Here is a 26,953-nt window from a genome sequence, read left to right on the forward strand (position 1 = left end):
TAGTGTTGTTTTTCTGTGGGCTGTGATATTTTGTTAAGGACCCATACAGAAAAAAGAAAACAAATTATACCAGGCAACTCTCACCCTAGCATAAGTTTCAATTCCCTTACCCACTCAGTTGCCTGATGTCCAAAATTCTAATTCATCTTTAGAAAGAATCCCTTTAAGACAGTGCTTTTCAACCTGTGGTCCACAGAATCCTGGGGGTCTACAGACTATATCTAAAGGGTTCACAAAAGATTGTTGTTACCAGAGAACAGTGGCTTTCAACCTGTGGTCCACAGAATCCTGGGAGTCCACAGACTATGTCTAAGATTTCCAAAGGGTCCACACCTCCATTTGAAATTTTTTAGGGATCTACAAATGAAAAAAGGTTGAAAACCACTATTTTAAGGGAAGGAAGTAGCCCTTTCCTCCTCCTTGTATATTCCCCAAAGTATCAAAAGGGCATGTACAATAACTGAAAAGTCATTTTAATAAGTATGTACCTGTTGCAGTGGTGTATCAAAATATGATACAATTAAAAGAGAAAAGAATAGTTTACAAAAATATTTAGGCATGCAGGGTATGGACAAGATTTTTTCATTAAAAAAAAAAACTCTCTAAGTGGAGGAGAGAGAGACTGTTCAGCTACATTTCTCTCTTGGTGTCTTTTTAAATTAGAGTGTTGTTAGCTTTTTCCATGATGCCAGCTGGCTTAACGCTTATGGTTATTATGTGCTGTGTTTCTGAAGTTTTCAAAGGGATAATTATCTAGTCATTAGAAGGTGATGAACAAGAAGAAATTGGTGCCCCTGAAAAATTAACTGAGCTTGATATCCACAGCCCTGCACAGTCTATACTATTGGAAATAGTAGTTTCAAGTTTTCCTGGACACATCCCTGTCTGTCTAGGAGGTGAGACTGAAATCACGCTGCAAGCTGAAAGTCCAGAAGTTGTGCTGAAAGGCACAACGCCCTGGGAGTGACTTGGTACTGAACTTTTTTTACGTTATTAAATAACAATTTTGAAAAACATTTAATAAAGAATATTGCATTAACATATTTTGCCGTAGAAGCCTTGGGCCACGTTCTCTCAGAGTGTAATTATTAAGTCAATGAAGTTACACCAGCAGAGAGTTTGGCCGCTTCACTGAATTCTTAAAAACCATCCCTTTTTGAAAGTATAGAACCACCACCATTCAGGAAGGGAGCCAAATCCTCTGATGGCATAAATCAGCAACTCTCTCTTGAAGTCAAGCTGAAAAGGATATGTCCCAAGCTATATATATATATATAAATATATAAAGACTGTGCTGCAAATTACTTACCTTCTCAGATCCTTCATACTATATTAATTTTCTTTAAATGGATCAACTTTGGAACAAGAAGGGAAATTTTTAGCATGCTGTGGTATTGTGTTAGTAATTTAATTCTGCTGGCAATGTAATAGCTATGGTATAATCCACCATATTATAGGAGTATGCCCTAATCATAACCTACATTCCATTTTTTCCTACAGTTTGGTTGTGGTGGTTACCCACTCCCAATTTACCATCCTATCACAGAGGCAAGAAGAGGTAGAGAGCAGAGCTAAGAGACGCTGATACAGTCCATCCATCTGCCCTTCCTAACAGTGAGTGACTCCCCATTCCAGTTAATAAAGAGCTCCTTGTCCCTTCATTATGCAGTGTAATCTTTTAAAGATTACACTCTCATTTGGGAACAAGCCAAGAACCAGTGGGAAATTCTCTAGTAAATTGGATAGGGGGACGACAATACGAAGGGCAGCTGGATTAGAGCACATTTTTCAGGGCATTCCTATTCCTGGGGCCCTCAGGCATTGTTAGAATCCCTGTTGTCTGGATTCCTTTCACTGCCATGTTGTCAGGATAATGCTATTCAAGTGGTGGATACAGGATTAGCTGTCCTTGAGATGGGATGAGAGGAACTGAATATTGAAATGTGACAAGAAAACAAAAAGAAATCCCAGTAATTTAAAACAAAACAATGGAATTTATTTTCCCTTTCTTTTTAAACATTGTATTTAACACTTTACCAACAAAAAGGTAAAACATACTCATTCCATACAGGCTGCCCTCGTCCTTGTCCACTGACAGGAAGTTGATTTAAGCAATCAGCCATGAATGCTATTTTTCCACTCCCTGACTCCTCCAGCTCACCTGCACAGGGGAGGGATGTATTAGCTCTGCAGAGCCTGTTTCCCATCCCATGCTGCTATCTGTGATGTGGGTAGATGACACAAGAGAATATGGGGATGTGCCATCTCCCCATATTCACCTCCCTTGTGCCACCTTGGATGCTAGGCCATAATTTGGCCAATAACAGTATTTAATGGTATAACCCAATAGGAATGGATTTGAATTTTTTATTTTCAAAATTAAGGCACTCTCTCACTAAGAAATTAATAAAATATCCATGATTTGCATAGGGATGAGCACAGACATTATGTATTTCTTGTGTTATGGTGACACTGATACACAAACAAAGAACAGCCATACAAACCAGGTTCATGTCAAATTCCATTAGAAAAAACTGAAAAATGTGGATATCTAACAATTGGGGGGGGAAAAACCAAGATCTATGAGAAATATTCTGTCAGGTTCTTCAAGAGAACTACAATCAACATAGATTTTAAAAATAAATCAAAAGTAAGCTATTTTTCAGAATTTATTAAAACAATATATTCATATTTCTTATTATCTCCTACAGGAAATATCACTAACATTTTTACTCAACATGAATACCTCTAGTGATTCCTTTTCACATAACAACCAAAGATGTTTATTAGAGAAAAAGCAAGTTGTTGCAGAAGGGTATTAGAAACTAAAGTCTTTTGTTACTGACTCTCAAATGACTTTGGGCAAGTCATTGAACCCTTCCATAATTTGAATGTACTCACTAGCAAAACTGACATATTAACAGTTATGTATGGTACCAAACAGGCAGTAGCTAAAATATATTTAAATGGGAGGTTTTTGTTTCATTCCAGGTCTCCATATTAAAATTCTGTTTCAACAGTCCATCCCTATTCAGCAAAGCATTTATACACATGCCTAAAGTTATGCATATGCATAAAACAATTGACGTAAATGAGACTTAAGCATGTATTTAAATGCTTTGCTGAAATGGTGGTTGGGATAGGATGCAAGAAGGAAAACAAAATGGATTGTGAATGGGAGAAGGGGTTAAGGGCTCTTCTGAAAATTTTGAAAAACCCGATACACATTCCTGTATTATAGAAAGATTTAAAAGATTTCAAAAGATTTCATGCACACACATAAGTGGATTGCCAAGAGCTTTAACTGGTATTTAATTGCAACTACTTGCCAATGGCAAATTTTATTGGATTTTTAAATCAGGCACAAAATACACACTTGTATCCCATGAGACATGCACATGAACATATGCTCCATACAAAATGTGAAGGAAAAAAGGAAGAATATAAAAACAAACAAACAAACAAACAACCCTAGTGCCCCAACCTAAACAACATAAAACCAAAGCAGGTTTCCCCCCTTCCTCTTCCCTTTATACAGGAAAACCATCCTTATCTCCCATCCATAATCAGGTCTCTCCCTTCTCCTCCTCTTCCTGTACTGTCCTGTTCCCTGACATTTAAATTAAACATCCATAAAGACAGCTGGCTGAAATTTTCTGAATTTGAATTTTTCAAAGATAATTGAAATCCTTGGGGGAAACAAAAGTCAATGACTTTTCACAATTTCCACCTCCCAATTTTCCAGTATTTTGACCAGCACCACTAATGACTATTTCACTGCAATATTTTGGCATCACACTTCCAATGCAATAAAAATTGACTTATTTGGTGTATTATCTGAGGGTTCTCTTTAGTTATTTGACTTTTTTCCCCCCTTTCCACCCATGTTTGCCCATCTGTGCCTTTCAGTTTTCCCTACTAACTTTTCCTTTTCATCCATCTAAGTCTTCCATTATTCTCTCCACCACTGTAACTGTAACCCAGGAAGCAGGGATAGGGTTTGCCAGTTCAGCATAAATTAAAGCTAATGGCTTTTCTCCATTCTGCTCCTTGATCTCCTTCCTTCCCACCTTTTATTCCCATCCACACCATGGCGTGCTAGGTAAGGAAGGGAGGACTTAAGAGATCTGACTAGTCTGTCTTTTCAGTTCAGAGATAAGAAGGAATTGGCAGTGGAGGAATGTCTTCTCTTTGTTCATGTTGGATGGGAGGGAGAATTGATGATGGGGTCTCCCTCATCCTGGAGGGCAAAAGGAAGCAAGAAGAGGAAACAGAGCTTCCTATGTACAGGATAGAAACCAGATAGGAAACTCATAGCGGGAACAGCTTTTCATTCCCAATGTGCCAGTCAGATGCTGCATCACCAATTGCTATGAAAACTGGGAAACCAGAAACTCCAGCCAGTCACTAGTTCCCCATTACTACCGCTTCTTCAGACTCCCCTCTTTCCTTCAGCAGACAGGAAGAGAAAGAGCAGCGCTCCCTCAAATGAGGGGGGAAAAGACAAGAAGAGGAGCTCTCTCTTAGCAGAGAAGGCAAAGCTCTGCTCCACACACACTTCTCCTCTTATTTTAAACTCTACTGAGAAGGATGCTGCAAAACTTAATTAACAATTGTAAAAAATCTTGGGTTTCTTACTAAAGAGTGGTAGAGTATAGAGGTTTCAAGTAGGATAATAAACACAGGGATTACAATAAGTACACACTGCCTTGTCTTTACTGTTGTCCTCTCAAAAATTTTTGGGATGATTTATTTTCCAGATGTCCCTCAATTAGAAAAGCAAGATTCACCCTATTACCCAGAAATACTGAGTCAGTGGCCCTCAGCCACTCACTGCCACTGGTCGACACCACCATCGGTCTCACATCTCTTGTTTTTCCCTGTCTCTGGTCTTCTGCAGAAGCTGCAGTTACTTGCAACTGCTAATCCACCAATATTAAGAGTGCCCCATAATGTATTGTGCCAATGCTAGCAACACTTCCCCTTCCACTGGGGAAGGGCACAAAGGTTTCTGGGACTCATCTAAAAAGAACCAATTGCAAGTGGCTGTCACAGTATTTGAATAAGGCTGAGAATTCCTTGCTCTGGGGGAGATGATTAAAAAGAAGTTAGCGCTAATGGAAAGGGAGAGGGAATGCGCAGCTTACACGATAAGCCAAACAAAGATTCCGAAACATCAGAGTGTACATTTTTACTAAGGCTCATAGAAACCCTGTTAACCTTCAAGAACAGATTTCCAAATAAAATCTGGCATAAAATCAACATGGACAGTTACCGTTTCCTATTCTGCCAAGAAAAAGGGAAAAAATTACTACTTTTCCATGACCATAAGGTATTTCCTAACCTCATTAAGCACATTTTTCCTCAGGAAGATCTTCTCTTAATAATGAGATGCCACAGACTAATCATTAAGCAGGATACAAGGCCAGAGGCAGGGGTGGTGGAGATGAAAAGGGAACTATTGAGAGTTCATCTCTGCTGTTTATGTTTATTTTGAGACACACTTATGATTTGAGTAGGACTATTCAAATTGCATTCAAAGGTTCAGTACTCTGAAGAACATAAACAAAACTAGCATGGGCCAGGAGCCAGGATAAAGTTTTCCTCATAATCATAGAGAAGGGTCAGCTTTTGCTTACCCTTTTATATGATAATCACAACTCTCTATATTGCTTTTTTGACAAAAGAGAGAGAAACAGGGGGGGGGGGGGGGAACTAATGGCCCATTTCCACAGAAGCAGCTTTTCTAGTGTGGTCATAAGTTTTCTCAGCCTTTTTTTTTTTTTTTTTTTTTTGGGGGGGGGGGGGGGAGGGGGTTGTCGCACTTTCTTTCATGAACATTTTGAACTTTTTACACTGATTCTGGCTTGGTGTGTTATGGATGGCAGCTTGTACCCACTGAAAGGCAAGGCAATAATCTATCTAGGTTCAGGGAATTTTCATAGAGCCGGTGCAGAGTTGTGTCAATTTTAATGTCATGCTATGGAGAGCACACATATGCAGCTCTTTTCACTTTAGAGGATTAAAAGTGACCTCTCTTACCAAAATCAATAAGGGCAGCTTGCTGTGACTAATAGGTTGTAGAAATTCAAAAGAGACTGTTTGTACCATAGAATTCATTCTAGCTCCACAATTTAAACCCTCCTACCCCCTAGGCCCCATGCAGGCAGACAAATCTGCACTTGACATGTACACTCACATGATGAACCAACACATGCTCTTTTCCCAGAGACCATACCCGATCACACATCTGGGTCATCTTCACATCAGGAAAGGGAGAAACCTACTCTCCATTTGATAAGAGACTGTTATTCTGTGGGAGTGTGTGTGTGAGAGAGACACGCTGGAATAGGGAAACAGCATTTAAAACGTACCCTTCTTGCTTTCTGATGAAGGTAAAAGTTTAGTTGTATATATTTTCAGAAATTCAAACACTCAGACCTGAACATCATTTTTATCTGTGAGAGGACTTTCCCTTCATATCTTTGCTTAAGCTATACTGGACCAAACTCATTCCTTGTGAAACTCCACTGAAGTCAATAGAGTTGCACCAGGGATAAATATAACCCACTCCAAATAGATCACTCAACTATAGGCTTCATTCACTGCTATAGGGTTCATTCACTGCTATGGCTCACTCTCACAGGCTGCAATTCCAGCTGCTGTACTTTCCTCTAGTCCTTTAATTTTATTACCAGGATGCACCACAGAATTAACAATAAAGTTAATAAAACGGTTCCTTCAGTCTCCTCTGGCTGAACCATCTTCCCTTTCTCTCAAACTTAAACAAGAGATAAAAATCACTACCCCCCGCCAACAAATGCTTTTAAAAAGCAATATTTGCAATCTGAGAAATGTAGATGGAATATGACATGCTTGTCGCATAATTTTTCTGTGCATGTTTGTTAGCCAAGGAATCTGCACTAGCTAACTTTGCAATAAGAGCATTACAAAATGAAAGCAAAACAATCAGCTGAACTGGTGAGGACAGCATGAGAAAACTAGTTTCATCCTCAGCAGTCCATGGGGGGGGGGGGGGGGAGGAGGAGGACGAGGAGCGCTGGTAAGACAAAATAAAAGACAAGAAAAATCCTAGAATGAAATACTATTTTTATAACATTATCTGAATTACAAGCTTAAAGGGTGTTTGGGATTGAGGACAACAGGCTTCAGGGAGATTGAACATACGGGTTAGAGATGTACCTAAACTAACCAATCAGATCTGAACACCGCTTAGGTCTTAGGATCAGATCCCAGATCTAAATTTTGCAGCTTGCCCTTTCTACAGCCCTCAGGCTACACCAGGATCCCAGATCTAAACATCTCTGCACATTGGTGGTAGTGGGCAGAGAGCTGGTCTGGAGTTTGGATCTGACTTTTTGAGCTTGGAACCTATTTCCAGTGTGTGCGCCCACCACTCTATGCATGTGTGTTACTGACTGGGGCACGCACCCTCTTTTTTAAAAACAAAAATGGGCATGGTTAGAAAACAGGGACGTCCCTATTTCAGCCTTTTGTGGCTTCTGAAGGCTGCCATAAATTAGAGCAGTCCACAGGCTGTTCCAGCATTGCTCACGAAGGGTGGTATATACAGAGCAGCACCAAGATTAGAACAAAGGAATGCTTTAAGTCACCTTTTGCCCACAACCACCTGACTTGCATTTGGGCATGCCCAAATATCTGGTGCATAGTGTTTCTCTAATCAGTCCCCAAATCCATATGTTACACTAGAAATGTAACAGCTCCCAGGACAAAGACCAGATGATGAAAGGAAACGTGTCCTCTTGAAGAGGATATTGACTAAAGTAACCCTGGGTGATTTGACCTTACGTGTTTCTGGATAACTATTACACATTTCCTAGGGCCTACAACTGGAAACATTTATTTAGTCCCGGTTTATATAGGCCAGGTAAACTGAGTTAATACCTCTCTAGAAAGACCTATACTAAGGCATGGTTCACTAGAAATGTTCATAGATGTTCCTGGCCCGGATACAAAGGTGACTCACTGATCGAAGTCGGACATAGGGAACATGTTACTACAATCTCACAAATTTTCAGATATTATTGTATGACACCAGCAGGCAAGGGGGATCTTGCCTACAGTGGAGAGAAGCTGACTATGAATGGTGTGAATGACACCAATGACAGAAGGAGGGACAATATGGTACTTGTTTTCCTCCACAAAATTCTCTAGAAGGTACAATACATTCACTCTGCAAGTTTTCACACAAGTGCCTCGCAGTGGTTTTAGAGGCCATTTGAAAAAGGTAAAGCTATTTTAAACTGTACATAAATATGGCTTAAGGTTAGCGTCTCAAATTTCCCATTCTGCACTGCCACAGATTCCCAGTACCTCAGATCTGGATCTTCTGTCTTACTGAGAAAATGCTCCTACCCCACTGGATTTATGTTGTGCCCTGTTTGTTTATTTTACTAGATTTGCCTTGATCCTGGGGTACAAATTAAGATCCTTACCTATGCATTTTACCCAGTGGATACTCCCTCCATATAGCAACAATCATCATTACTTATATAGTAAGGAACTATACTGAGGGGGTTAGGGGGTGTTACCGATCCCAACTGTACAGCTTTAAGAGTCCCCAGGGAGGCCTACAAATAGATGACTGTTATGTATATAAAGTGAAATCCAGGCAGTGCAAGAGCTGTTCCGGTTTTGAAATCCTTTAAATACCTCCATTTAAGCATTAGACAAAAGCTATAAACAAATGATAAATCATACAATTATTAGCATTTGAATTTTGGCAAGATAATAAAAAGTGTAGGGGGAAAAAATCAGAAATAATAGAAAAGATCTGCAAGCAAACGCACCAATTAGTTATAAACAGGGCTTGGCACTGACTAACAAAGCCCATATGGATCTCATTAGAGAGCCAGGGAACCTGTTCCTGCAGCGGACCTCTTTGAGCAAAGGAAAGGAAAGGTAACTGAAATGTCAGCGTGCCCATCCCCTCCTGCAGATCTTTTGCTACAGTATTGTAACCACCTGGGCCAAAATGACGACCTTATGCTGAGTGAAGGCCATTCTGCTGTTCTCCAAAACTTTCGTATGTTTGCTGTTCTCAGCTTTTTTACACTGGCTTTGGAACTCCATCTAAACAAAGATGACCAGGAACACACAGCTTGCTCATGCTGGAATTTTTTTTTCTCCTCCTTTCACCTCATTTTATTAATGATACCACTTAAACAGATAAATAGTTCACACACACGGCAGGAGTGGGGGTGAAGGGAGGATAAGAGAGGGAGAGAACCTTGTCTTATTAGACTAGCAACAGACATATCATATTAATGCAAAGAATCAGCATATGGTTCTAATAGGCTTTCTTAAAATGATTTATCAGCTGTGATTAAGCCCTCAACCACCATGTCTATCTTCATAAATAAAGTAAAAGTGCACCTTGCTCTAAAATGTATCAGCAGTATCTTATTACCCAGCCATGTACACTGCACTCCACTTACAATTTGGCTCTGGGGAGTGAAGAGTTTGTGTTTAATAGCAGAGTGTTCACTAGAAGGAGGTTGCCAAGATTTAGGAGCCTTAGCTAAGAGATAGTCTTACTAGAAAGCCATTACAGTGAAGGTTTATCTCCAGTATGTGCCACAAAGTCCAGGCTGCTGAAATATGAACAGGTAATTAGAAAGCTATGCTTTAAAAAAAATACATAAAGAAAGCCTGATGGAATGGCTTCATTAACATGCCATGCTGTCATGAAAAATCTTGGGATTAAACCAGCAGGCTCACTTTTTGTGGCAAACAAATAAAAAAAAAGGACATTTAAAGAGGATGACTCAACTTCATCACTGGCACACAGAGGGACAATGAAAGGGAGAAAGAGGGTCAATCTGGCTATCTTACTCAGAGCACTTTCACAGAGCACTGGGACTCATCAAATGGAATTCAGAGGAATACAGATGGATAATGGTTAAAGAAAGGTTTTGGCTCAATCAAAAATGTATGCTTTTCCACCACCACCCCTCCAACTGCCTCGCTGCATGCGGTGGGGCAGGAACTGCAGGAAAAGCATAAGATCTCCTTTCAGATTGTGGAGCCTAAATTGGTGCAGCTGCACATTTGTAGCGCTTCTAATGTAGCTAGACAACTTTTATCAGAACTTTTAACCTTAGACAACTTTTATCAGAACTTCAGAAATTCCTTTTACTGAAACTATAACAACATTCCTCATCCAATCTCCCAAGCAGTCACCTTTCACTATTCTAACAATCAGCTTCATACAAATAAATGCTGTTGCATTTTGCATCAAATCAAGGTTACTGTATGTGACTAGTACTAACTGCAAACTAATATACCTGCCCAAAATGAACCATGATAAAGCTTTTAAAAATTACACTTGGACAAACACTATCCGTTTGCTCTTTCCTAACCAGGCCCATGCCATCTAGATATTTCTAAGGTGTCTGTGTCTAAGCACCATCCTTTTTACGACTGAATTTTGATAATATACATTTGCTAAGGTGAAAACATATTGTGTATAAACTGCTTTGCCAATATTGTTGCAAGTTCTAATACAGTACACAGATATAAGAGCCAAATATCTATACAAAGCAAACAAGATTTAGCTAAGCATTCAGAATGAGCCCTTCACTGTAATATCTAGGCATCAAATTAGTGGTTTAAAATGTAATTCTTGCCTGTCAAAAGACACCTACTCACCACCATTGCTGGTTTCAGCTGCTAATTTCTAAAGGATTCACTGTGGATGGTTCCACAAAACAACTTTTGAGTCTATTCCTGTTGCCACTAAAGTCAGTCGAGAATTCTATATTTTTTGCTTCCGAGCTTTAAATGTGAGTGGCAAAAAAATGTTCTTTTAAATCTAATATTTTTCCTTCAAAACTATGGCACTGCCATCTGTCTGTTAATTTCCTGACAGAACAGCAGAGGTTTCTTTTCTTTTTTAAAATCAAAACAAACCAAACACCCATTTATTTAGGCAAGATCTGTTTTTCCTGTTCATCTTCTGAAAAATATGCAAACCTATAGAACAGGATTATATTAGGCGAATTTGAACCGGGGGAGGGAGGGCAGAGGTGCAGCTAAAACTTTCTCTCCTTTCAGATACATACCCAATATGTTGTCAGCTTCCACATTCTTCACTGCAACTGGTGCCAGGTGTTACCTCCTCCCTCCTCATTGCTATGATGCATGCTATTGGTAAGAGTTCAGAGAATATCCGACACAAATTTTTTTCTGGTGATCACAGAATCATAAGGTCAAATTTACTGTTGATGGGAAGATGGCATTAGAAAGACACAGCCTCTTTTAGATCTACTTACATTCTACCGATGTGTAAGAGTCTCAGTTGGTATAATGAATACACTGGGGCCTGGGGAGCTGGAAGAAGGGGCAAGTCCAGGTTATGCCTTTCAAATGCATGTTAGATTATGTCCTTTCTTAGTTGGCATGTAGCCAAACTATACATATTTAGTGGGGGTGGACGGTTAAAATCCTTCCTTACAGTTCAATCATTTCACCACCAAAACCCTGTTTTTTGGGGTTTCTTTTTACTGGACTCCCTCCAAGTTGTCAATACCTCTCTAGTAATGAGGTGCCTAGAAAATAACACAATAATCCTGGCTAACGAATGCAATAGAAAAAGGGAGTATTAACTTTACCCCATCGATACAAGAAGCAGAATAAATTATGTTACAACAGAACCACCTTTTACAATAGCCATCTCCCATCCCACCACCATGGCTTGCACACACTCCTGGAACACAGACGGTATGTCTACACAGCAAAGAAAAACCCACGGCTGGCCCATGACAGCCAACTCAGGCTTGCATGGCTCTGGTACCTTTGCACCCTGGAGGGTCCTAGAGCTTGGACTCCAGCCCGAGACCAGAAGTCTACATAGCAATGAGACAGCCCCACAGTCCCAGCCCTGCGAGCCCAACTCAGCCGGCACAGGCCAGCCGTGAGTGTCTAGTTGCTGTGTAGACATACACAGAGATACTGAATGGGAAATTTCAAAATCACACCTGTTGTGCTGACCCACAACATTCTTACTAGTTCTTGTGTGCATTAAACAAAACATGATTTAAACCAGTACAGAATGCAGGTAAGAGGAGTTTTAATGTGCTAACTCCATTTAATTGGTAGGAGATGGATATCGTTTTTCCCCATCTTTGACATTGCTCTCTCAGACTTGTGCTGCTTGCTCCTGAGCAGATTTGCCAGCAAGCCCTATCCAGTACCAGCAAAGTTGCACATCTAACCTATGACAAATTCTTTGGATACTTAATGCTCAGATCAGTGTAAACCTACAACCTTTCGCTTGCAGGCTGAGATGATAATCTGATCTGACACCACTGCCTACCTTGTTGGTTTGGGTTGCAGAGTCTGAGGCGGAGCCATCAATTGCTGTCTAGTGTCAAAGATTCATAGATGGCTCCCTGACTTGGGCACCACTGGCTTTTTAGTTTTTCCTTTTCCTGCTCCCAGAAGTTAATTTATTTTTGTTTTTTTTTAATTCTGTTAGTGAATTTAGTGGTCAGGATGTTTGAATCAGAAATAATGCAGCCAGATGCTGTGAAAGCTTCTTCCACATGGCTCTGTCAATACACTTAATCCTGACCTGCAGTATCCTTCGTCTTCCAGGCCTCGGCCTCTCTTGAACAGTTACATTAAATTATGCCAAATTACCCAGACTGTTTGACAAACACATATGGAGAGTAGAAAGAAACCACCAACCTCACTTCCACTTGTAACTTTCCTTTTGTCATTTAAATTTGGGTCTGGGACGTCAATTATTACTACTTGTATTACACTAGTGCCTAGAGGTCTCATCTAAAATTGGGGGCCTAATGTGCTAGCTACTATCATAAACACATAACAAGAGAGTCCCTGCTCTAAAGAGCTTGCAGTTTAAATAGAGGGAGAAAGGAAGCATTATTATTCCCATTTCATAGATGGGAATTGAAGCAGAGAGAGACTGACTTGGGCAAAGTCACACAGGGAGTCTATGGCAAAGCTGGGAAAAGAACAAACTATGATTGCCTGAGTCCCAATCCAGTGCCTTGTCTACAAGACCACCTTTCCTTGAAGAATCAGTGCACTAGCTATAGGATACAAAGTCTTGGAAAGATTAGATTTTTATTGGTAAAGGTCAATAAATGCCAATTTCACTGCCCACATATAAACCAAGGAAAAATGTTTCCATTGATAATAACTGAAATTTACAGATAGGCAAAGTAAGAAAAATGCTGCTTGAGAACTTATTAGAGTTTGATTTAAGAATATTTATTTTATATATTTTGACATGCGATGTTGACAATTTGTGTTTTAATGGTTATAAAGCTTTACCTTTTTGAACCTCAATGTAATTTGAACCTCCCATAATTTCCCTCAGTTTTGAGAATTTTAAATGATAAAAATCAAAAACAATGCTTAAAAATAAACAACAAGCCATCAAAATTATATATATAAAAAAAAAAAAAAATCAAACTCTGCAAAGCCTAAGGATACAGCATGCAGCCTTTCACAACTAAATTAGGGTGTGAATTCTCCACATAACCAATTTAAATCAAAACAGAAAATCTCATAGAATTTGAAGGTTGAAGGCAACTTGCGTGAAGGTGATCATGAAATGATTTCATGATTCTAAGGAAAGGAAGGAGTGCGAGCAGTAGAATAAGAACAATGGACTTCACAAAAGCAGACTAACAAATTCAGACAACTGGCAAGAAAATCTAAGGAAAAAAGGAGTTCAGGAGAGCTAGCAGTTTCTCAGAGAGACCATATTAAAAGGCACAACAGCAAACTATCCTAACAAGAAGGAAAGACAAGAAAGAATATTAAGAGGCCAATATGGCTCCATTAGGAGCTCTTTGATGACCTGAATAATCAAAAAGGAATCCTACAAGTGGAAACATGGACAAATTGCTAAGGAGCAGTGCAAAGAATAGCACATGGAAAAGCACATAGGGACACAATCAGAAAGTGTAAGGCAAAAAATGAGTTACATCTAGCAAGGGACAATAAGAATAGATCCTATAAATACACTAGAATTAAGTGAAAGATGAAGGAATGAGTAGATCTTCCCTTTAGCAGGGAAGGAAAGCTAATAATGGAGACGTGAATAAAGCAGAGGTGTTTAATGCCTATTTTGCTTCAGTCATCGCTAAAAAGGTACAGTAGGACCTCAGAGTTACAAACACCTTGGGAATGGAGGTTGTTCATAACTCTGAACACAATGTTATGCTTGCGCTTTCAAAAGTTTACATTGACTTATTACAGTTTTGAAACATTACTATTCAGAAGAAAAATGCTGCTTTTCCATTTATTTTTTAGTTTAACACAGTACTGTGCTGTATTTGCTTTTTAAAATTTTTTTTGTCTGCTGTGCCTAATTGCTTACTTCCAGTTCCAAATGAGGTGTGTGGTTGACTGGTCAGTTTGTAACTCTGGTGTTCATAACTCTGAGGTTCTACTGTAAATTGCGACCAGATATTCAACACACTTAACAGTAAACAACAAGGGAGAAGGAATGCAAACCACAACAGGAAAAGAACAGGTTTTAAAAATATTTAGCTAAGTTACATGTATTCAAATCAGCAGGGCCTGATGAAAATCATGCTAGGATACTTAAGGAATTAGCTGAAGCAATCTCACAGCCATTAGCAATGATCTTGAGAACTCATGGAGGACGAGTGATTAACCAGAGGATCAAAGAAGGGCAAATATGAGGAAAGGTTAAAGTTTAGTCTTGAGAAAAGAAGATGGGGGAGAGGGCTGATAACAGTATTCAGATATGTTAAGGGTTATTATAAAAAGGATGGTGATCAACTGTTCTCCATTTGCACTGAAGGCAGGACAAGTAGTAATTGGCTTTATCTGCAGCAAGGGAAATTTAGGTTAGGCATTAGGAAAATCTTTCTAAACTTCAGCACTGGAATAGGCTTCCAAGGGAGGTTGTAGAATCCTCCTCATTGAAGATTTTATAAACTGGTAAGACAAACACCTAATCAGGGATGCCTCTCAGCACAGGGGGCTGGACTTGATGACTTCTCAATGTGCCTTTTAACCCTTCATTTCTATGATTCCATGGACTGCAAGGAAAGAAAACAGATGTCCTCTCATAGAATCTCTGTGTCATCCTATGTTTTCTCTTTTAGCCACAGTAAAATAAACTAACATTTTTTCATAGTCCAATACAGCACCAAGAATCCACCTAATCAAAAATATTTGGAAGCCTTTTCTCAATGGTGAGTAACATATCGGTGCTGCTCCCATTAAACTTACTTACCACCACTGCAGAAGGCTACAGAAAGCTACATTTGCACTTCAGAGTGGAACTATTAAGAGCATTTCATGAGTAATACATATGAAGGAGTGATTTTCCTTTGTCTACTGCATTTGCATATGGCCTTACTGGGGCCAGCTCCAGATTAATATCTTACAGTCAGTTGGTAATGTAGGAATGAATGTGTAGCAGGCTAATTGGAAACACAAAACAAATGTTACAGGTTAACTCGCCTCTGTGACTTTTGCTTTTCTTTTGAAAAACATTCATTTTTCTACCTAGAGGGGGTGCATGGCAGCTTCAGTGGCTGACAGAAGGAGGGCAGAATAAGACCTCCAGAGGACCTCAAACAACTGACAATCATGAAGTAATTTGATGCCCTACTCTAGGTTTTAATCAGATTGTGCAACTACCCCTGGTTATCTGAAACGGACCCTGCAACATCACACTGTATCATTTGTGGTTAACTTCACATGGCCCAAACTCATGAGATTGCTGCTTGTCTCTTTTTCCTGCAAGATAAATACCACACTGTGGGCGCTGCTCTGGAATCTTCTTCAGCACTGATAATTTGTGTAGAAATTTTTATTAAAACTAAAGTTAAAGTTATCTAATACACAGGATTAGGAAAAAAGTTTTTATACATTTGGGTATGGTATCCAAAAGTACAGAGTTTGATTTAAAAGTCAAAAATATATATAGTACATAATCTGCAATATTCCAAATTAAGGTTAATACATTTAATAATATAGTTGAAACATTAGCATCCAAGTATTCAGGTACATCACTCTTAAAATAATTATACTCAGAGTAGCTTGTGGAAAGCAAATATAGCAACGAGTCTTAACACCTAAAATGTCCTAATTTGCTATTTCTGCAAACTAGCTGCATACTAGCATTAATCTGCAGTTTAATCTAAGATTAGACACATTTACTCTCTTTACGTGACTGTTTCATAACATTCATTATATGTCAGTCTGTAACTGGCTGGAATATTTCCCCGTTCCCTGACCTGATACCAGACCCTTTTGTGTTTGGAACATGTCCCTTCCTGCCCTTAGCATGGCTATGACACCCTCCCTCCCTCCCTAATAGCTAACCCCAGTCTCCTTCCCTCCAAGCCATTTTCAAATAACCCCTTGAACTCCCTTCCCATGACCTTTCAACACATCTCATCTCCCTCCTCACACCCCATCAGCAGGCTGCAGTCCCCTTCCAAGAACCCCCATAGCTCTTGCTCTACACATTTTCTTATAGTACCTCAAAGATCCTGCTGCAAGGCCTTTAATGCTGCTTGCTTAAGATTTCATAAGCTCAGAGATGCACTTTGGTGTGCACAGTCCTCGAGTCTGTGCAATCTGAATTCAGCAGCAGCCGCCAAGGCCCAGCACACCATACAGTGGTTAATGTGGACCAAATCTGAACGGGGAGCACTCAATACCCCAGTCAAAGAGGCAGGATGCTCTATGGGGGACTGCTGCTTAACCAAGCCAGGAGGTAGGGAATATGGGTGGGCCTCCTGCTGGTTTTAGCAAGGGAAGCTTATTTTAGCCTCAAGTGTTGTTTAAGACCTAAATTAGACTAACAGACACAGATCATCATCAGAATAGCTGGGCCCTGTAACAAGAAGTTCAATACTAGGGAAACCTATTTGCCAAGTGATAGATTAAGGGCCCGGCGGTGAGGATTGCTGAGAGGTAACTGGGGCCCAAAGGAAAGTTAAGGAGAGGTATATCTGAGGGTTGCAAAGAAGAAGAAAGGAAGCTGCAGATAGACTGGGTGATCCCACAGTAGCAGGAGGATGGAAGCCTCACATTGTTTAGATATGTTTCAGTTCAGGGAAGCAAATAAAAGTTTGGGTACTTATTTGAAAGTTTTAGAGACTCATTGATCACTCTTACTTGTTTAACTACATTAAACTTCATTATAATCACCTTTAAATTATAACAGAGCTTTATGATATCCGAAAGACTAGGATGTTGTGTCAGGTGGTTTAGCATACTTAGTCCACTGTAAAGTGATGTAGATGCTCCAACCTAACTTTATGGATACCCAGTCATGTCTGGAAATTGGATCCATGATGAACTGTAATTTCTCTCAACCTGTACCCTATAAACTAGATTTGTCTCCCTTTAGTTTGAATATTTTACAAAAAATACAATCTATATAAATTAAAATTAGCAGTGATGAAAATTAAATCTAGGAGTACAATGGGGGGATATTTAACAAGAGCAGAAATCAAATCAGAGCTGTTTCAATGCAGATTCTTCTTCTACTTCCTCTCCACAACTCCCCTAAAACATATTTTAGCAAATAAAAAGAATCAAGTGTGAAATCCTATTTGTGAGAACATCAGATTTTACCAAGTTTCTCCCTTAAGAGATGTGTTGTTTGCACAGGTTTACTTAAGTATAAACCTAGCAATCAAAAGCTAGTTAATATACTTCAGGAAATTTAACCTTGGTTATACTTTTTGTCAATGATTACAATAGTTAGAAAACATGTCACAATCTATAGTGCCACCTAGTTTCCGACCAAATAGGTTTCTACCAGGTAATGGAGATCTATCTGCTTTCGCACAGCATCCATAAACACTTAGGAGGTGGGAAGGGGGAAAGATTCCATTCCACTAAAACATACCCGTTTATTGTTCTCTTCTTCTTGTGCCTTTCTAAACTCATGTTCTAAGGAACAGTCAATATCATTGAAGAGGCCCACTTCCTCACAGTTCTTCAGGAATCGGGTAGGTGTAGGAGTCTGATCTGAGAACAGATATCAAAAAGGATCTACAATGGATGTTTTGCAGTAAAACAAGGATAAGCAGAATACACACTTTGAGACATCTCTTTCCCATATCTACCGGCTCCTTGCCCTCCCCTCCACAACCACTTTGTTAAAAGCAAAACAAAGCCAGGGAGTTTTGACATGATATGTGAGGTGCAGGGACTGGGTTTGGGCAAGAGTGCTTTACAAGTGTTTCCCAACCGGTGTGCCACGGAATTCTTTAAAAAAACGACTTGAAGAGTTCTGAGTTGGCTCATGAATATTCATGAGTTAATTTGGCGACTATATGGTGGTGTGCCTCAAAATAATTAAAAGTATCAAGGTGTGCCACAGCACAGAAAAAGTTTGGGAACCACTGCTTTACGAAGTGTGCAGCACTTTATTTGTAGAAGCTGTCCAACTAGATTTAAGTGCGAGTTTAAGAGCCAGATTATCGGACAAGATAGGTGGACAGTTGTGTCCCCTTAATTTGCACAAATCACCACTGCATGGGGGCATAAAGCTACAATGACTGTATGCAAATTGTTCATTAGATACACTCCCATGCAGACGCAATGTATGTGTTTGGCAGCAGAGTGCACAGATTAGCTATGCAATTCTGGGCCTGAACTGTTTGAAGACTAGCTCAAGCATGCCTAGTTTTGTCCTGTAGAACATGTGGTAAAATTGCAGTCATACAGAGGAGTGCTACTGAGTGAGTTGGTTCTGGTTTTGGGGGTTTTTTTTGAGGGAGGAGGTGCAATCACATCAGAAACGTGAAAAGATTTTTGAGACATTGACCACACCAAGAAAACATGGAGAAAAAGTATCAAATTCCCTGTCAGTCATTTAAAAAGGCTGAAAAATTTAGAAGAATTATGGTCAAATTAATTTAAATATGCTCAACTCCTGGAAACCTTCTCCCCTCCCCACCCCCACCCCACCAGAATAGTTAAGAGAAGGACAGCATTCTCTTTAATGTTACACCCAGAGGGGCCCAAGAAGGTAAGCGACATGGAAAAAGCTTTGAGGCTTCTTTTCAAGATCCTACAGGGTTATTTTGTAAGCAACTGTAAAGTGTCCTGGAGGCTTCAGCTTCAGTAACAACACTGACCACAGGTTTCTGATTCATCGAGAATCATCCTCAGAAGAAAGGAGATAATCTAGTTCGCAGAGCACAAAATTGGGAACCAAGAACTCCTAATTCTAATGTCAGCTCTGACATCAATTCCCTCTGTGGTCTGGGGCAGAGCTTTAACCTGTCTGCCTCAGTTTCCCCATCAGCCAAATGACACTATAACTACAGTACCATATTAATGGGAAATTAGTATTGTTTATAAAATACCAGGTCTATCTATATACATGTGGCAAATTAGTAAATACCACTAGTACCACGTATTTAATCCACAAAAATTCCCTCCTCCCCTGGCATGATTACCAATCCAGCTCAAGCTGCTGCTTATTTCCTTTGTATGGAGAGGCTGTTCTGACCCACATTCATACAGTAACCTACTACCATACTGTTTGTTTAAAATTCAGCCCATAAAGGATGAAAACAAGTGTTGCTCTCACTCATCCCACCAGCACATAACGGACCAAATTCGGACCTTAGTTGCACACATCCAACCTAAGTGAGTTCCTTGAGCCTAGTCAAGATGGGTCAGATTCTAGTCTCTGTTGCCAAACAGAATGCACGTTACATGATCAGCACAGATACACATAGTGATGCCTAAACAAAGAGAACACCAAAAAAAATGCATAAGAAAGGAAATAACATATCCACTTGGAAAGTAAGGGCCAGATCCTGCAGTGGTATAAATCATGCTACTTAACTGACTTCCACAGAGTCAATTTACAGCAGCAGAGGATCCGGCCCTAATTCTGCTTGGTTTTTTAAATTTGGTAAATTTACTGGTTTCGGTTTGTAATTTAAATCGAAACACACCTTGGTTATTTTTAAGACACTGTTCTGATGGAACATTGATATAATATAAAAAGCAAATCCTTATTAAAAGTCTAGTTTATTTCTTTTGGCTTAAGTGTTATATTTGTGAGTTTCAATCAACATACAACTGAGAAAAGGAACAAAAACCTAGTCTTTGCGAATTTGTGTACATATATTAGTTTACACTGACAGCTACGGTGCTATCTAACAATCACCAGAATCAGGAACATGACACTCTCCAAACACCTTCACTGAAATCTTGGTATAAGGAGCCAGTTCTAGGAGCAGCTGAAATCAATGGGAGTTGAGGACACTTCAGGACCAAACCAGAAGTAGTGCCATCTCTAGCCTAACCCCACTGAACTCAGTGGAGTTACACAGGGTTGAATTTGGCACACAGCCTGCAAGTGCTCTAAAAGGAGGGAGGAGCAGGTTGTATATCCAAAGGGATGAACAATAACTCTAAAATGCAATGTACTTTGTTATGTAACTCCAGCTGAAGGGGTGCCAACCCTTCCTTGACATAAAGGAGACATTTGATTTAGAATCTGTAGTAAATACATAAAACAAACTCTTATCTTATTAAATGATATAGTCATATTAAATAAGGTAGGTATCATTGCAATCAAATCAGCACCAGAAAGCAGGGTTTCAGAAAGAAGTTAGCTGGGGTTTGTTGAGGGTTTTTTGGGCAAATCTCATAAAAAGCCATAATCTAGAATTAACATTGGATCACAGATTGAGCTCTGTTGCACAATAACACACTCAGGCTAATAGCAATAAATACAGAAATAAAATTAAAACAAACAGCTCCTTTACAGAGCTACCTATCCCTGAATCTAGAAAAAGTCAGCTGAAGAGGATGAGTACAGCTAAGATCTGCCTATGTTTTGTTAAGGTACATGACCCGTCAAGAAGTTATGCATTATTTCAATCTACTGTATTCGGCGAGGGGTTAAAACATTGATAACAAAACACTTCTAAGGCACACACAGCTGAATACAGCAAGTAGACACAGAGTAGGAGCCCTGATCACCAGCATCTATTCTGTGAATAAGAGATTGAGACAAAGTATTATGTTGTGTCAAAAGCTTAGAAGTGATCAGTAGTGATGAAGTAACCTCAAAAAATTGAAGGCCAGATTCTGCCATTTGTACAGAGGTGGAATGGTAAATGTACACCAATGCAATAAACGGAGCAAGGTATTACTCAGGGTGAGCATGGGGGGTAGAATCTACCCCTTTGGAAGATATTTTGAATAATTACCCAAAAACCTGGGAGCAGTTCCTCAGCTGGTATAAACTGTCACGAGCCCACTGACTTCAATAGGTCTATGATCATCTATGCCAGCTGAGGATCTGCTCCTGTATGGAATTTCTGTGGTCTAGAAATCAGGCTGGCAACCTCATGAGATCAAGATTTCTCATAAAGGTTTGCAGTCCTTCTGGCTGTCAGCTAAGACAGACATACCTCAAGAACAGACTTCCCCACAACCCTGTGGTACTTCTGTAACCAGCAGAAATCAGCAAGTGCAGAGGTCCACAGAAATTGTGTGGGGAGAAGGGGTTAACAGCTAAGAACTAGGCTGTGAACCACTTACACTGACAAGCAGTTACTCACATATGTAGTCCCACTGACTTCACAACTGCTTTGGTAAATGTCCATTAGCTAGCTGTTGGACTTCAGGGTGATCAAATTTAGAGAGAGAATGATAAGAATACTTACTTAGTGTTCAAAAGTCACACTGTTATTGCCAGAAAGGCTAAGAGTGACATCAATTTTAAGTAAAACATAAACATCAAATTTGAGAGTAATACAACCGAAAGCAAGGTCCATCTGTCTAATTGAGCACAGATTATGAGTCAACTGATTGTACACTAGTGGATAGATTTTCAAGAGAGCTCAGTACCCACTTTCCAAAGCAGATTTCCAAGAACTCAGCTCCCATTCCAGCACCAAAATAAGTGGCCAGATTTTTTTTTTTTAATTATGTAGAATTCAGTACATGGAGTGCATTTTGGTGACCACTTTTGAAAATCTGGCCCTTATTTGATTGCATAAATGGGAGCTGAATTCTTTTTGATAATTTTGCCAAACTATGTGCATTTAGCACTTGAAAATTTGACCCTTGGATTCTCATTTAAAATACACAGTGTGAAGGAATAGAAGATCTGAAGTCTTAACCAAAGTAAAAAAAAAAATCTATTATATATTCACTGCGTTTCACATTAAACTGATTTTTTTGAATATGTCAAAGTTATGCCCCAAAAAAGGAGGACCAATCTGAATGGACTGCCTTTGAAACAGCAGCCCCAGTAAGCACAGTGCTAGGAGGAAATGCATTGTTAGCATGTTATCCTGAAAGTTTATTTGAATTGTCTACTAGAATGTGTTTTGCAACACCAGAACTGACTCCTAGAATTTCATCTATCAAGACATAAATGGAAATATTACAGCCTGGTGCTGGTTGGGAAAAAAAACCCCTTCAAAACCAAGTGATGGCCATAAAATAACCCAAACATTATATTTTATAGAACTCCAGCTTTTTAAAGTTTATATTGACCACTAAACCATTGCAAATGTTATTCATCCATAACGTAGATATTGGACAGCACAGAGCCAAAGGCTGTAACTTGATGCTTCATCTTTCTAAAAAACTGTTTAGTCTGCTGTGCATTAATAACAGGAATTTGGCTTGTTCAGCTGTGAAGCAGCACTGAAGTTATGTATTTACCCATGTTTTACTTTCATACAATGATAACAAAGTCAGTGTAATAGGTCTAGCGCTGAAACTTGAAGGGCTGCCCATCACACAGGCTAAAAATCATCCTAGACCTAAGAAAATGTATTCAAAATTGAATAGGCATTTTCCTATGACAAAGTGTTTTGTTGAAAAATTCCTGACCACCTCATTTTCACCGTCTTTTTTGGAATATTGGAAGGAGCTAATATATAAATACAAGACACGATATTAAGAGAGTGTTCTTTTGTAAGAATTTTGTACATGTCATATCGGGAAACAGTGGAAAGGTCTAACTTCTGGCTAGCATTGAAAATATCACACCTGGCTTTGCTATAGGGCATTGCAGCCACAATTCTTTGAAGGATATTGATGACAGGAACAACTTTGCCAAAAAAAGGGAAGACAAGAAGACAAATGTCTAAAGGGAAAGCTTGTCTCCTCCTCTCATATATCATTTCATTTTTTCTTTATGAAATCCAAGAATAAAACATTTTTTACTTTAAGGAATTTAAATTTCCCCAGGGTTTTTCTGGGTGATGAAACGACTGCTTCTCAGTGTCTCCTACAGACTGGGAAAACTATCAGTCCTTCTGAAATGAAAATTGCAAAAAACCTCATAACTTACAGGCTGGGTGACTTGTCCGCAAAAATATACAGATGCTCTCGTGGTTGGGATAACACACAGGTATGTGCATTGCTCTCTCTGTGTGTGCCCATCTCTACACCCTCCCTTTTTCACCAACATCAGGGCATTTTTAGAAACTCAAGAGCGAGTCCCTCAAACATGACCACATGTCCATTGTGCTTATAAAGTTCTGTACTTCTGAATGTAAGCTGGGTAACCATGTGCCTTGTGCACACAGTTACTGGTCTGGGTGCAAATCTCATCCCGAGCAGTCAGCCAAGTATCTTCCTCAGAGATCAACCCAAGGAAACGAGTGGAGGACTCATACCCCAAAGGCTGCTGAGTAGTAATAGAGCCACTCCACTCAGGCTACTCCCAATGGTTGGAGCAGAGTCTACGGACTCAAGGTGTAGCTTCGAAGGGTATGTTGACACATACAGCACTGCAGCGGTGCAGCTGCACTTATAAAAACACCTCCGCAAGCAGGAGAAACTCTCCTGCCGACATAGCTCTGTCCATACTGGCGCTTATGTTGCTCAGAGGGGTGGTTTATTCACACCCTTGAGTGATATAAATTATGCTGATATAAGCTGTAGTACAGACATAATCTAAGGTGGCTGGAAAAAGAAAAGAGAAAAAGACCAGGGAATGTTCACACTGAAAGTTCCTCTAGCCCGTCCTCTCACCCCTGCCTTTCCCAAACATGCTTTGCATGTTGTCATACAAGCAGCTCTCAAAAAGCTGAACTCTGCGCGCGCGCGCCTTGAAGCATTTCTACACCACCAACTGCAAAGACAGGATTTTTTTGAACTCTTTTTGTCAGAAAATGCAAATTTGTTTAAACAAACTTTTCATAAGAAAGGGTCACTTTTGATAAATTTCTCAACTCAAAATATTTTGAAAAAAAAAAAAAAAAAAAACCCATGAAATTGTCAATGAAAAATTTCAATTTTCCAGTTTGCAATGACTTTTTGCTGAGAAATTTAAGCTAATCTGAGTTAAAAAAAAAAAAAATAGTCAAAACCTAAACAAAACATTTTGAAATTATCAACACACACTGTTTCAATTTACCTGCACTGAAATTTTTCCAGAATTTTGGTTCACAAAAATTTGTCAAGGTTTCAACTTTTCCTCACCCGTTAGGACAGGAAAGGGTTTTGAAATCTCAAAAACTTTTTATGCTCTACTGCAGTGGTTCCAAACCTGCGGCCCATGGGGGCTTTCAGAGTGGCCCACCGCTCCTCTCCCACGAACTGCATAGGGAGCCACTGCCCAAGGACCCAGCTGGAGTGCATTGCTATGAGGCTAAAAGACCGGTGCAGGCCTTTGCTGCAGCCAAGGGGACGGGAGATCAGCAAGGAGGGAGGCATCCTCCGCGCTGAAGTCCTTCCGTCTGGCTGCAGTGGAGGGGTGGGGGGGCTACTGGAGGAGACTGGGTGGCCCTTCAGGGTTTTAAAAATTATATCTGTGGCCCTCAAGTCAAAAAGGTTGGGAACCACTGCTCTAATTCTACGGGCACAGCAAGCAGATATGCATTTGTGTGCATCCTGCTTTTCAGTATGTTGTGCAGTTTTGCCTGCCTGACTTGAAACTTTGACTCTAAATGTCATTTTCAAGGGGTGGGAGAGAGAACATTCAATCTGGCGTCTGTCATCCTTGAACTGTTAAATACCAAAGACATGATTTAAAAAAAACCAAAAAGAACCAAAACAAACTCACATTACCCAGATGAAATGTTTGTAAGCATTTCTAATAGAGATGGAGATGTATTGAAATATATAAGGTGAGTGGTATGAAAGAGAAAACAAATATCTTAATTACCTTTGACAAAGATCCGAGATATTTATGTATGTCCCACAATGTATATGTGGAATATATGTGTAATCGCCATCTACCTAAATTCTTATACTGAACCTATTAACATTGTAGCTGAGTGCCCACCATCTATCGCATGCTCATAGGCCCAGGTTAATGTTTCCTTTTTTTTAATAGTCTTAATTTGGTTAAATATCTTGAATATTAGTAACTCAGTAAATGCTGCATATAATAGATGCACAGGAGCACCTTGGGATAAATGCATTGTCATTCTACCTCTTACAAATACATTTTCACCCATTCATATGGTGCCAGCATTTAGTTCACCCAGCGAGAATGAGGAAGTGATTCCCTAAAAGTGACGAGCGATATGATTTGGCTGGCTTAAAGCTAATCTCTGAAAATTGTTTGTCCCCTCCTTTTAAAATATGTATCTTCCTGTAAGTGCAAAACCAAAGAAACCTGACTATTGACTAAAACAGGCACAATTGTAAGGAAAAACATATAGCAAGTCTTGACCCATCTGTGCCATGTCTTTCCTAATACAGTCCAATGGACAAGCTCCACACCATTTCATCACAGCAGTGAAAAGGAGCGTCTAAGAGCCTGTGGAGGCTGTTATTCCTCAGCGCAGCATGATTATAGAAGAACCTCTCCGAAATAATTTTTTTTTATAGATTCACTGTGAAAAATCCAGTGGAGTAGACTAGCAGATAAATAATTTATACTACAGAAAATATGTAAGGAGAATATGTGAAGAACTCTTTGGATACTTGCACCACCATTGTTTCCAAAGTCCTCTTCCGCTACTACTACTCGGGTTTTGGGGTTTTTTGTTTGTTTGTTTGTGTTTTAGCTAAATGCACACAACTCAGAATTGCGGTTTAAAATGGGGAATCCTGAATTTTATCCACACACAAAAAAAAAGCCTGAATCCGTTGCATATCCATTAAATTATTGCACTGATGCACCTAAAATGAACATACTTTGATGGAATTTATGCATGCAAAGGATGTACTAAATGTTTTCAGCAGGTACAACCTACTCAGAAGGAGCCCTCTTTAGAAAATTTGTCTCCATGAAGAGTTAATATGTCAAATAAAGTGTATAAACCCTAACTGGACATCATAATTTAGCACATTTTATTTTTACATTTATGTTTTGTAGTTCTAAAACAGTAAAAAAAACAAAGTTTCTAAAAATTCTATGGATATAATCTTAAGAATATTCTTAATGTCTTATAAATATACGCTATGAAAATGAGAAGGGCAAGCAAAAGGGAAAGAAGCAGAAATTACGATCACCACGCAATGTTAGCAAGCCACCAATGTGTGTATGGGCATGGACACACACACTTGTGTGAGAAAACTTCAAAACTAGCTCAAGACTAAGGGAATGTGACGATAATTTTGCACCTAGTAATATTTTTATCCCAAGGGGCACTTTAGCTATTTTCACCATTTTGGCTTTTTTCAACTTGCTGATTTCTACCTACCAAAGTGGGTCAGTATCTTAAAAAGGTGAATGTTATAAGTGGCATAAAATAGGCGCTGAGGTGAGCTTGTCATAAGTTAAAATCATGACACCTGTAGGAACTGCACAAATGTACTTCAGTAACCCTTTCACCACTGATTTCTGTAGTGCCACTCGTGCGTATATTTCACTGGAATGCTGGTAAATGGAGGCAGCATTGGAGCAGCTTTTTACCCCATATATCTGGTATAAAGGCAAAACCATCATGGCTAAGGTTAAAAAATCTCACCCTCTCTCATACCAATC

At 39.5% G+C, this 26,953-nt stretch overlaps 1 protein-coding gene across 6 annotated transcripts in view; it reads right to left on the reverse strand.

Annotated features, from left to right (window-relative positions):
- Positions 1–26,953, reverse strand: part of CREB5 (cAMP responsive element binding protein 5) — a 305,374-nt gene that overhangs the window by 228,171 nt on the left and 50,250 nt on the right. For all 6 annotated transcript variants that reach the window (XM_067562002.1, XM_067562001.1, XM_067562003.1 and 3 more), the window contains one exon: positions 17,924–18,045. In XM_067562002.1, coding sequence (XP_067418103.1) covers positions 17,924–18,045 — 122 coding nt within the window. The remainder of the gene's footprint in view (positions 1–17,923; positions 18,046–26,953) is intronic.

The sequence above is a fragment of the Emydura macquarii genome, unplaced genomic scaffold (assembly GCF_026122565.2).
Source record: "Emydura macquarii macquarii isolate MOO-44397 ecotype Brisbane River unplaced genomic scaffold, CSIRO-AGI_Emac_v2 contig_2422, whole genome shotgun sequence".
NCBI lineage: Eukaryota > Metazoa > Chordata > Testudines > Chelidae > Emydura > Emydura macquarii.